General features: G+C 40.0%; 2 protein-coding genes across 4 annotated transcripts in view; both read left to right on the forward strand.

Annotated features, from left to right (window-relative positions):
* Positions 1-101: 101 nt before the first annotated feature.
* Positions 102-10,988, forward strand: znf395b (zinc finger protein 395b). Of its 2 annotated transcripts, none has more exons than XM_086018208.1 (10): positions 102-477; positions 3,643-3,821; positions 4,649-4,824; positions 4,905-5,017; positions 5,807-6,006; positions 6,259-6,359; positions 6,714-6,999; positions 7,777-7,872; positions 8,397-8,503; positions 9,926-10,988. In XM_086018208.1, exons 2-10 carry the CDS (start codon positions 3,699-3,701, stop codon positions 10,035-10,037), a joined length of 1,314 nt encoding a protein of 437 aa, XP_085874334.1. In that variant the 5' UTR covers positions 102-477; positions 3,643-3,698; the 3' UTR covers positions 10,038-10,988. The 2 variants fall into 2 exon arrangements, with proteins under 2 accessions (XP_085874334.1, XP_085874333.1); XM_086018207.1 differs by having other exon boundaries at positions 113-477; positions 6,711-6,999.
* A 936-nt stretch (positions 10,989-11,924) lies between these two features.
* The window catches only part of LOC147127978 (serine/threonine-protein kinase pdik1l-B), a 40,389-nt gene continuing 39,800 nt past the window's right edge, over positions 11,925-12,513 (forward strand). Inside the window, exon 1 of one of the 2 annotated variants that reach the window (XR_015083750.1) lies at positions 11,925-11,979. The gene's annotated coding sequence lies outside the window, so the exon portion shown is untranslated. Of the gene's footprint in view, positions 12,105-12,513 lie in introns of both variants that reach the window. The other variant, XR_015083749.1, reaches the window with a different exon arrangement.

The following is a 12,513-nucleotide window of genomic DNA, read 5'->3' on the forward strand; positions in this document are numbered from 1 at the left end:
GTATTACCTTTTTTAATTGAATTTATTTTTATTGTTAAAATATGCAAGGACCCCCCCCGGAAAAAAATGCATCTGGCTGCTAATGGCCTCCAGATCAGACAGTGGAAATAACAACAACAACAACAACAACAACAACAACAACAACAACTACTACTACCACTACTACCAATAATAATACAAATATTAATAATAATACGTATTTTATGGTTTGTAGGTCCTGAATCCTAACCAGGTCGGATATGTAATGATTCTGAGCTAAGCCCTTACGGCCGTACTTCGTATGTTGCTATGAGGGCTGCGTGGCCAGCTGTCAGCCCGGCATTGCTCCAGCAAACAGACACACGTAGACGCACGTACCACAGACCAACCCCCTTCTTCCTTTCCTTCCCCCGGCACTCTGGCGGCTGGCGAGCGGCGGGACAGGCGACGACCGCCGCTACAGCAACAAAAGGACGGTTCGACCGTCTTGATCGACGAGTAAGTACAAGAATGTTTGTTTTCCACCGCATAAGACTGGTTGAACACAGTGCATGCAAATATTGTTTTTGCTTAAACTGCGTGCCCGAAGGGGGAGGGGGTGGGGTTGCGTTGCCGGGTGGAGATCGGTGATGTAGTGCAACTTTGCTTTGCTCAATGCTTAATATTGCATTTAGTCATCGATTAGGCGTCGAGTCGTGAAAACAACACATGTAAACAAAGGGGTGTATCATATATTTGTACTTGCAGATTCGAGATTCAATTTTTGTATGCAAGTGCGTCGAATTTGCCGCAGAATGTAAACAAACATGCAAGGTGTTTTCATAAAAATGTTAGTGCATTCGAGTTGAACTGATTTCTTCTCGTGTATTTATGATTCTAGCCGCACTTTCTCAGCCTAACGGGGCTTTGGCTGATGACGTTATTTTTTTCCCCACGCCATTCTAGTCGCAATATTGACACACACTCGTTTGCTTTACCATTTTTATCGAAGTGTGATTTGCCACGCTGGTGATCTAATGTGTTGCGTCCCTTTTTATGAGTGTATTAGCCTGAAAACACGGTTATTTTCGGCACTATTCCACCGTCCAGCACAGCGCCTCCCGGCGAAACTCGTGTCCCAACACGTTGTCAGAAAGGGGGTGTGTGCCGAGAAATGAGCGGTCAGCCAATCGGCGTAGGCGCCCGCCCTCATTTATAGCGCTTGTTTACTACGCATATTCGAATGTGATTGGTCGAACGCCTTGGCAGTGTCGGGTTTAACGCTGCATTCAGGGTCACAAAAGAAGCTGGGAAATTTGACTGAATTGTAGAGCGGCAGAGTAGTTGAGTAAACGACAGGAGTAGCCTCTCCATCATGCTATTCATTCGAATTCGAATCAAAATTCAGCATTACACTCGCACGTAGGTTGTATTGTGTTAGTACTGACCAAATTTTGTCATATGATTCCTTTGAGACTATTAGTTTCCTGCAAAATGAAGCAGTGCATTGTCCAGAACAGACTACAGTACTGCCATTTTTTATAAAATAACTTAAACCTGGTCAGAAATGAATTGGAATTAATGTTGTTTATTCTTTATCACTTTTTGTTCAGCAGCATCCTTTCGCAACAGTGAATCGGTGTAGTGATGAAGCATGTTCTATGAAAAAAGATTATATTATATTATATTATATTATATTATATTATATTATATTATATTATATTATATTATATTATATTATATTATATTATAACTGGGTATAGGTACAGAGCTTGACCGCAAATAGACAATGGCCCAAAGCTCTTGAGTTGCATGTTGTAGCAGTTTGTAGTACTTTGTTTACTGGCCCAAAACTGCTGGATCAACACAATGAAAATACAAACCGGCGGCGTAGATAGATAACTGATTCCACTGGTGTTGGCGCCATGTTTAGGCCTAGTTTGGTGAAAATGTCCTATGCCAAAGCAGAACTTCGCCTACAAACAATGACCATGCAAATTTGTTTCAGCGGGACAATTTTACAGTGGGTTTTTTAGTGCTGACAGCAACCGGTCTCAATTAAAGAGATGCTAAAATACAATAATAGACTTTATTTTTCCATATTCCTACAATTCCAGATTTGACAATTCATCCAAGCTTTGTAATAAATTCAAAGGGTTCTTTTAAGATACAAAAAAAATGTTGAGTTTCAGCATTTGATAAAAATAAAGAGATTGAGCCTTTGAGCACCCAAATTATTCGTAGGAATTAAGGATAAACTATTCCAAAACAGAAAAGAAAGTTCCTGTTTTTAGAGGTCTCTCATTTTATCTCGGATTATTCCCATATCAGTAAATGCAGCATTAGCCCCATTTCACCCTTGCACAAACAGTCCATAATGAATCATCAGATGACATCTATTCGACATGTTGCCTTGTCACGTTTGGAGAGAACTACTCAAAGCTATTAAATTTGGCCATGATATCTCAAAAGTGTTTTTGTTCAGATTCCTGCAATAAAGTTCAAATTGCGATGAAATGACTGCTTTGGAAATTCCCACAAAGCAGCCAATTGTTTAGGTCAATAAATTTCAGTATGACCAAACTTAATACATTATTTATTACATCTTTCCAATAAAATCATATTCATTGGAGAGCATTTTTTGGAAGATAGAGGGCTGTCTTTCCACAAATGTTCTAATACAGAATGTTACATAAACTCCGTTAAAACGAGTACGCCATCAATTTTACATAATTTCTCAATGATACAACAAGCTCACAGTTGAGAAGGAAGGACCTCTGAAGTCCAGCAAGGTCCATTCCAGGATGCTGGACAACCATTAAATTGTTCAGTATTTCACAACACAAAACAAGTTTCCACATACCAGCTGTAAATGTGAACTTACTAAATCCGTTACAAGTCTAACTGCCGCCATGATAAAAACTTTAACAACTGTTTAAGGCAATGTTTTCAGTAACATTTCAGAATTCAGCTCGAACCACCCCCCCCCCCCAAAAAAAAAAACGTGTGGTGGTTCACATGGGAGGTGGGGTGATGCAAGTTGTCCTGCTTAATGATTATTCATGTCTCACTTTGTGGCGTACATTCCGTTCTTCTTTTAATATTGATGTGAACTCATTGTTGCATCAGCTGTCCTGTAATCAGCAACCTAGAAAGAGATTCATGTACCAAATGACTGACCACAGTGCTAATTTAGATAAGGGCCATTAAAAGCGGCTGGCCTTTTTGTGATTGAACTTGAGGGATGTACACATTTGAAGAATGGAGCTCTCAAATCTTTGTGTATGTATGCTAGAGTAGCACATACAAACACAATTAATGGAGTCAGGCACTCATGTTATTTACACATTTTTTATGTAAAAAAAAACAAACTTATATTACTCATTGTTAACTTTTTTGTCTGTTAATTCAAGTTGATTAATGAATAGTACCATTGTTCACTTGTAAATAACACTCTACCTCTAATGCACATGCTTGTTTGTATAATACAGATTTTTTGCTTTTCATAACAATGACTTGTGTCCGTATCTGTCATGGTCACTTATTGTTGTTGTTGTTTTTTTGCCCTGGAACACATAACTGACATGCACTTGATTGCACCAAATGTAACCCATTCCAGCAGGCTCACTTATAAATATTGTGTTTGCTTCGTATGTCACGCTTTCTCGGGTGTGTCACCCACAGGGGGTTTTGACACTGTGCTTGACTGCTGAGTCCCCACACTGCACAGCAGCAGCACCATGGCAGCTATGAGATCCAAGGACGGAGCTGAATCCGAGCCAGGCGGACCAGCAGCAGGACTGCAGGCTTGCGTCTACCACATGCAGGCCATCGACAGACCTGACATGCAGCACAACGCTGTGGTGAGAAGACAGATTGAGATCAGTTTCCCATTCTAGTTAATGACAAAGAATTTTAAAGGGGACACACACACACACACACACAAAATGACTTTTTTTATTTGTCGTATACAAATAGTTGGGTCTTTGGAGTGCCTACCCATCCATCAAGTGTGAAATTAAACAACCAAGTAAAACAATTCAGTCTGTTTTTGAAAATATGTCTCTGGGCAAGCTGTTCTGAAATTAAAATTCAATTAGCCAGTTTGCAAGCATCAAGGTCACTTAAATGCCAAATCTGAGAGCTGCTTGCTTCGTCGCTAATCAATACATTACTATTCTTTTTTTAATGATTGTTTTTGTGATGAATGACAGTAGCTCCAAATGTAGTGACTTTTTTTTTTTTTAGATTATATTTTGGTTGTTTTGCTTATATTAGAATTAACATTGGAGCTTTGGAATATTCTCCTTATTCATGTCAGTATGCCGGCAGTTATAACTCTTGTGGAGAACGGAAGTGATCCCATCCTTTCTTGGTGCTCTGTTACTGCCTAGTCAGAGGTTGGCACTCACTGCTTTTTCATACTGCCTCCATTGTAAGACATATTGTCTGCAGGCAGGACACCACAGATGGACAGGAAATATTTTCCCAACAGCTTTATTTGTGACCATAACAAACTCCAATTCTGAGGTTTATGTAATCAGCTTAGCTGAAATAACCGGTGTACGGCTCAGCCCATAGTCGAGTTTAATTATTTGCTCCACTGCTGGCGTATAAGTGTAGTGTTTGAAGTGAATCAACATTGAAACAATGGCTCATTTGGAATTTAACCTTTGCACCTCTTGTGAAGATATACGCACAGGACTGCATCCAAGATTCGTTTGTGGACAGAAATATCCAGAAGAACAAGGCAGTCCACCTGCAGAGTGAGCCGGAGCGAGGCTGGAGCATCGGGCCCGCTCCCCTGCAAACAAGGGCCCCTGCAACGGACCCACTGGTGGTATCAGCTAAAGAGCCCGCCTACAGGTGAGAGATATGTTGCACTGTAAGAATTAGTCAGAGTGGTCTTAAGAGTCCGACTGCAACCTAAGCTCTGCTGTCTCCAGTTTCCGTAGCCCGGAGTCAGTGGAGATGGATGAAATCATGGCGGCCATGGTCCTGACAAGTCTGTCTTGCAACCCTGTGGTCCAGAGTCCTCTGCAGACAGAAACTGGAACAGGTCTGTCACATGGTTTCCAGAGTTGAACATTTCCATCCATCCATGTTCTATAGTGCTTGTCCTCGGGGGTGAGCGAGAGCCTATTATAGTAGACAGGCGGAGAACAGCCTGGACTGGTTGACAGTCAGTAGCATAAAACCACCTATGGGCCTTTTTGTTTTCTTTAAATTAAATACTTTCTATTGCACTTCATTTTTGCCTCCTGCTTTTGGGTCCTCCTCCGCGCGTTTTATGACAACAATAGCTCATTTGCAAAGTTCTATAGACTATGTAAAGTTAGCTAATTACTGCTAGTTCACACATTTAACTAACTGACTGAGCAGAATTATTGCTCTGTTTGAATAAAATTGCCTTAGTGTAGGTTTTTAGGTTTTCCTTCTCTTTTCACAGATTCAAGCAAAGCAAGAATAGATGTTGACTAAGTGCTAAATAAAATATAAACAATCAAGGGAGGGAGTGGGAACAAAAGGGAGAAAAATATGCTAAATCTGTGTGGATAAAGAGAAAAAAAACGTCACAACCTTGGCACCCATGTGGGACACCTGCTGTTCTCTGTATGATGGGCAGAGAAGAAAGCAAGAGAGCATTTCCACAAGAACACTATCTAAAATTAACATTGAATTTGAATAACCACCCAATTTTATAGCTTCTTTTGGATTTGGCCACCTTTTGCACTGTTTTCTTTTACCCCTCCCATGCATTGGATTTTAATGGCATGGCATCTTTAATTAAGCTGCAAATACATGCAGGCATGTTGCAGGCATAAACGGTGACTCTTTCCTCTTCTAGTCGGCCCCTCGCCGTCAGCTGACATGGAGTGCGGCGGCGGCGAGCTCTCCGACAGCGGCAGCAGCGGCTACTGGAGCTGGGATCACGGCAATGTGAGCCCGGCCCCCTCGCCATCCGTCCCGGAGATGGATAGCAGCCCGGATGAAGGCCTGAATATGGAGCTGGAGCAGGGGGAGGAGCTTAATGCCAAAAAGCCAAAGGTACGCACTTGTGCAGGATCGCAATATTTTTTTTCTGTGAGCGTGCTACTGGTTGCCATTGTTATCTGTCTTCCATAGCGATTTGGGTTACAAGGAGTTGGTTTTTGATGAACAGCCTTTTAAAGGTGATGCCACAGCATTTCAGTCAAATTTGAGTCTTGACTTTGACTAAGCCACTCCAAAACATTATACAGTAAGAATACGATGCTATACTGTGCCTTTATTTCACATTTTCCACATCCCGTGTTACAGAACTCTTTCAAAGGCTTGTACAAGTGTCTGTGGCCCAATTGTGGCAAGGTGCTCACATCTTCCGTCGGAATAAAAAGACACATCCGAGTGCTGCATTTGGGGTGAGTTTGTCAATCGTTTCCCATGTTAAGATGTATTTTGTGTTATTTTTGTTGTATAATGGATTTATAGAAATAATGATCTAAGAATCCTGTATATTATTTTCTTAAACTGTACATCTTCATCCCGTGGAAACCTCACAATTGTAGACTGATGCAGACAGTGGAACCCTTAACATTATTTCTGAGCTGGAAAACAACATTAAAAAAACAGGAGGGTATAAAAATTTTAAGTGGTGGAGGACTTAGTTATTCAACGCGATGAAACTCTTCGAGATTTGATATCTGGGCCACAATGGTGAGGATTTTATTGTCGTCGCTAAGAGTGAATCTTTGGTTTGTTTTTCCCGACAGCAGTGGGTCAGATCAGTCGCAGAGAGAAGAGGACTTCTACTTCACTAAGATATCCTGTGAGGCGATGGAAACCAGCACTGCGCTCGTTCCTGCCCAGCAGGCCTTGGGCCAAGCATCGCCTCTCAGCTGGGCCTCGTGCAGCTCATCAACTGGTTTGGCTGTTCAGATCCCGCCCGCACACAGGCCAAGGTCCAATTCCAGCTCCGGCCTGGGCACAAGCAGGCCCAGTCCGCTCAGTCAGTCAGCCCCCAGCAGTTTCTGGCAGATCCACTCAGAGCATCTCTATCAGGTCATTTTGAAGGACCAACATGAAACATTCACCCATGCACAGTCTATACATAAAAATACAACCTCCACGGGTGAGCTGGGGCCAATCCCGGCTGACTGCGGGCGAGAGGTTGTTATAGTCAATGAAAACGAACAAAATAACTGAAAAAAATAACACAATTAATCAATAAAAATGAAAATTATTAAAAAAAAGAAAACTAGTTGAAACTCCATCCCATCTTTATAAAATGAACTAAAATTGTCCGTCAATTTTGTCTGTCAATTAACATCATACGTGAACTTTCAGGGATTCGTTTTAAATGTATTTATTTCAGTATTGCGTAATGGCGGAATTATATTGAGAACTTGCAAACTCCACATAGGAAGGCCGCCGCTTCGATTCATACCTGGAATAACAGAAAAGTGTGGCAGATGTGTTAAACACCAGTGCACTGTTGTCCAAATGTATTATTTATTTTAAAAACCCCACTTTTTATGTGCATATAATGAAAGAATTCAATTTATTATCATTTAAATGATTGTTGCCTCCTTTTTTCGTAAGGGAGCGATAAAGCGAAATAGTAGCTAGAAGTTGATGCTCACCAAGTCTCTTTTTAGTTCATTGTCCTAAGATATATTTCGCTGGATGCATTCATCTTATCATTGTAGCAAGTGGAGGTCTGCGTAGATGAAGGCCTTAGTTGTCAAATTGTTGCTTTTTTCTGGCAACAACTGAGATGCGCCCATGTAATACATTTCATCTCAATGAGTTGACGTTCATGTGGTGTCTTCTCGATAGGCCTGTAGCCCCGCCCAGGCACCTACGACCCCAAGAAGTCCAGGTTGCCACACTTTGACCGCACCCGCCGCGGCCTCTGGCCACAACAATACTCAGGTGGGTCTTGGTATCCTCAATGTGTCCGTCTCTTGTTCTTTCATCCTGTCATAGAGCTCAAAACAGAACATCTCTTTATTTGTGTTTGTTTGTGTTTATTATGAAAAATGAAGAGCACATATTTTGCATGTATTTTGTCCATATTTAAAATAACGTTTTTGTCATACATCCAGTTAGGAAGTGCGTGGCCCTTCTGGCCCGCAGTTGCGCTGATGGAAAAATAGCATTAAACTTGTCCATTCCTGGTTAATAATAGACTATGATCTCTGTCTGTGTTATGTAGTAAATAGCATCTGAAGAGAACTCAGAAGAGCTTTTCTTCCAATTTCTCCAGACAATTTAAAAGACTAATGTAGTTTTTCTGGTTTGTAGCCCACAATTTAAAAAGCCATTGTCACAGTCCATAATCCGTATTAGTTTGATTGTGTTTCTTTGCCCCTGAAAAATGCAACAGCGAGTCTTTGGTCTTGCTTCATCATCTATTAAAAAAAAGCTGCCGCGGTCTCTGCCTCTGTCTCCCCTAGACGGTGAAACCTCGCTGTCGGTCCGTCAGCGTCGGCGAGCAATGGCTGCAACAGAACAGGCTCCAAACAATGAGCGCGTCGCCCTCGCGCACTCACTGCTCCTTCAGGTGAGACGCCACATATCTCCATCCGCCGCCGCTCCATCGACATATCCCGCCTGCCATAGAAATTTAAACGATACCGAGGCTCACGCTGTCCAAATACATCTCATGCCAAATGACAACATAACGCCGTATAGCCTCTACAGAAAAGTCAATACCTATTTTCTCTTTGGTAGCCGCAAGATATATACTTAGTCAGTTTATGAGATGGCCATCTCTCTGGAGGAGGATCGATGAATCTCAAATTTGAGATGTGCTGTTCAAACTGCAAAGGCCCTGAAGCACTTTTCACGTTATTTGGGGACATGTTACAAGACTGTGTACTTTTGCATTCAGATTCATTGTGATGTTTAAAAGTCAGAAAGTGTGTCTACAACTTATTTTGGGGCGGGCAGATATACAGAAAACTCATTTAAAATTTGGATTCATTTTTTGCATTGTCACAATCTTAGCTGTATTCAATATTCCACCTTCACAATGATATTGCTCATTTAAGAGCGTTATTCATCTAACAATGTTTATTGTTGTGCTTTTACTTTGCAGTGGTATAGAACTGTCTTGGATTTTAATGAGTGCAATAAATACGTAAATGCACATAAATGACAGACTTAATAAAGTGGAAGTCAACGCAAACATTTTTTTCCAAGAATATGTTCTATGAAAGCCCACTAGTTGAAACAGGGCATTCTGATAAATATTGCGTTTGTGGAATAAGTGTTAATCCACCCGTTTTCAGCCATCTCTGGGGGCGGCCATTTTGTCTTCTTTCGACTGAAAATGACATCACAAATAACGACCAATCACGGCTCAGATTCAGAAAACAGGTCAGCCGTGATTGGTCGTTGTGAGCTGTTGTGATGTCATTTTCAGACGCCAGAAGACAAAATGGCCGCCCCCAGAGATGGCTAAAAACGACTGCGAACATATTTCTGATAAAAATACGTTTGGGTTGATTTCCGCTTTAAGCACATTGGAGAATATGGCCCATTAGTATGGTTAGTAGTGTATACTTCATAATGTATATTAGTTGTACTATTATTTATTGTATTTTTATATATTATTTTAATTACAAATAACTATTTGTGTATAAGGATTTATGATAGTATATTTTAGAAAAATAAACACCTTACCTTCGATTAAGACCTGGCAGTCTCCGCTAGGGGGGAATCAGTAATCATTTAAATATCTTCACTGTCCAAGGCAGCTTTTTCCATTCTATTCTGTTTTGCATCTTATTGATCAATTTCGTTGTCTGTTTTGACTTTGAACTAATTCAATTGAATGCAATCTTCTGCTAAGCAGTAACCATTACTCTGTGCATCAATGTTGCTTTCTGATTGGATTTTTCATTTTAATTTGACTTTTCTTTCTATTTTCCATTAGACTCACATGAAGACTTATATATAAACGCCCTCATTTCATTTACAGGAAAGGTCGTGGGGAGGCCAAAAAATGTCGCAAGGTGTACGGAGTGGAGCGGAAGGACCAGTGGTGCACTGCCTGTCGCTGGAAAAAAGCCTGCCAGCGGTTCCCCGACTAAACAACACAATGGATGGATGGATGGATGGTGAGATGGATGGATGGATGGATGGATGATAAAATACAATTTTATCATAAACGAGTATGTAGTGTATATAACAACCATTGAGAAAATGTTTGTTACGTTACTTTTGTATCTTGTTTTTTTTTTTTTTTTTTTGTACATACAGCCTCTTTCGTAAGATGACATCAGACAGTTTGTTATAAGACAGTTGAATTCCACATATCTAGATGGGAAAAATACGGAATTGGAGCTGCTTAGGAAAAGCAAAAAATTTATTAAACGAAGGAAAAAACATTTTAATTCAAGGTCTACAATGGTTGCATCCATTCTAATCTTTTCAGGGTCGCATTTAAGGATTCTGATTTCTCCGGCCATTTATTATTTGTCTGTTTATTGTTCCCTTGGGTAATGAAGGTTTGTGTATGTTTTTATCTGTCAGTCTGCCATGGTGCTAACTGTTGACTGACGTTGATCATGTGACGTACTCGGCCTACAATACTCTCCAAAGGTCATATAATTACAGCCCTTGTGACCCTGCTGTACAGTATTAGACTGCTTTAGATTGCTTGTTTGTTTAATCCAATCCTCTTCCAGTGGTTTATGATGTATATTATATTGTGTGCTTTGAGCTACAGTATGTACGAGTATTTTGTAACTTTTTTAATGTCTCGTTAAGCATAAATGTGTTCCTTTTTTTTCATGTTTATGGCACTTTGGTGGAATATAAAATCACAGGAATAAGCTACAGTACATTTGATTTAATTTAACCATATTGATTCCATAAAAATGGATTCTCTTCCTGTCCATATGTTGGCAAACAACCAATGTTGATGGTTGTTTGGAGTGTTTACGGCAATAAGAGTTTGTAAAAGCAATAACACACACACGCAAAAAAAAAGGAAATGCAGTATATTGTCACACAAAATAAATAAATAAAAACACTGAGAATTTGAGACATGTTTTTCTTTTCTGCATGACAGTCCACAAAAGAAATAGCAAACTATTTTATTCTTGATTTTCTATACACATTTTTATGAAGTCTTACAACAATGATTTAATGTTAAAAATGTACATTGTATCCACAAATGTCATTATGTGATGCGAGTGCAGAGAAACAAGCACACATGCTGGTGCAACGTTTCTCAAACACGCTCGACACACGCACAAGGCACGCACACACACACACGCACGCACGCACGCACACGCACTGTACAAACATCATTACATCTCCAAATACACTATTAAGATGTAACACAATGACTGTGGCTTCTAGTGAAGGAAAATAAATGTTCCCTCCCCCCCACACACTTTTTTCGCACAATAATGACTATGGCTGACATGCACTGTTAAGTCCTCTCCTCTGCTCTTAAATATACATTAAGATGGTGTCATTTAAAACTCCTTTGCCTTCCCACGGTGTGCCACACACCCAGTGACAGGCCCAGGCCATTTCCAGCTCCATTGACCTCAATAAAAATTGAGTCTCTCCTTTCTTGGGAATCCCACACAACAATAAGTTGGACCCGTGACTTTATTTCTGTAACATCGCAGTGTGAGAGTTTGGCAATTACGAGCTGTCGGGACAAATCTGCGAACTTTGTTATAGTTAATATTTTTCCCCCTGGGGAATTCAATAGCTAAAAACATTAGTAGGTCATTTTGGTAAAACTTTCAGTTATAATTTTCTGAGGGGGAAAAAAAGTTTCAGGAGATAACTATGTAATTTGGGCCTAATTAAACCGATAAGAGAGTTCCAAGCCAATGGCTTGTTGTTCTTTCTAATCTCACTGTGATTGCAGTAAACAGGCTGTTGATAGCCTGGATCCTTTTCAGACACTAGATGGCAGTATTGTTTCACTTGTAAATACTTCCGGGTACCATAAAGTCGTATTTTGGGGGTCTGAATTTGAAAAGAGATGCAGTTTGGATGAATTGTCAGGTACAAAAAATAGATATTTCTCACCCTCTATGTCAATTTATGAGGCACATGAAAGTTTACCATAAAAACAACAAATATGTACTACGATGGCGCCGTTATTAGGATTCCCACACAGAACATGTTAGGTAAGGGAACTGTAACTTCCTTCGGCCTCGTTCGTAAAAAACACAGATTGGCTCATCTTCTGGTTAGCCATTTGTTTTACGGTAAAACACAAGTTCAACTACAAATGCTATTTAGTGTTTTTTTTTTATTCACGCTGTTGAAACTGTTAGCAAATGATTTAAGCTATTAATATTTCGTTTTAAATGTTACTTGTTGTTTTTAACACAAAATAGATACAGTTTGGTTTGCATTTTGTTTCTTTACCTAATGTAAATTAAACCGTGATCTTAAAATCAAGGTATGAGTGATTTTTTGCGTAATTTTACATAACCTAGCGATTATTCATTAATGTTGTTTCATGGTTAAAACTGGCCCACTGAGGGCAACTTGATCTACAAAAAAAAAAGTTTAACACTCCTGAATTACAGA

This window comes from Filicampus tigris, chromosome 20, assembly GCF_054856515.1.
Source record: "Filicampus tigris isolate MCC_2025a chromosome 20, RoL_Ftig_1.0, whole genome shotgun sequence".
Lineage (NCBI taxonomy): Eukaryota > Metazoa > Chordata > Actinopteri > Syngnathiformes > Syngnathidae > Filicampus > Filicampus tigris.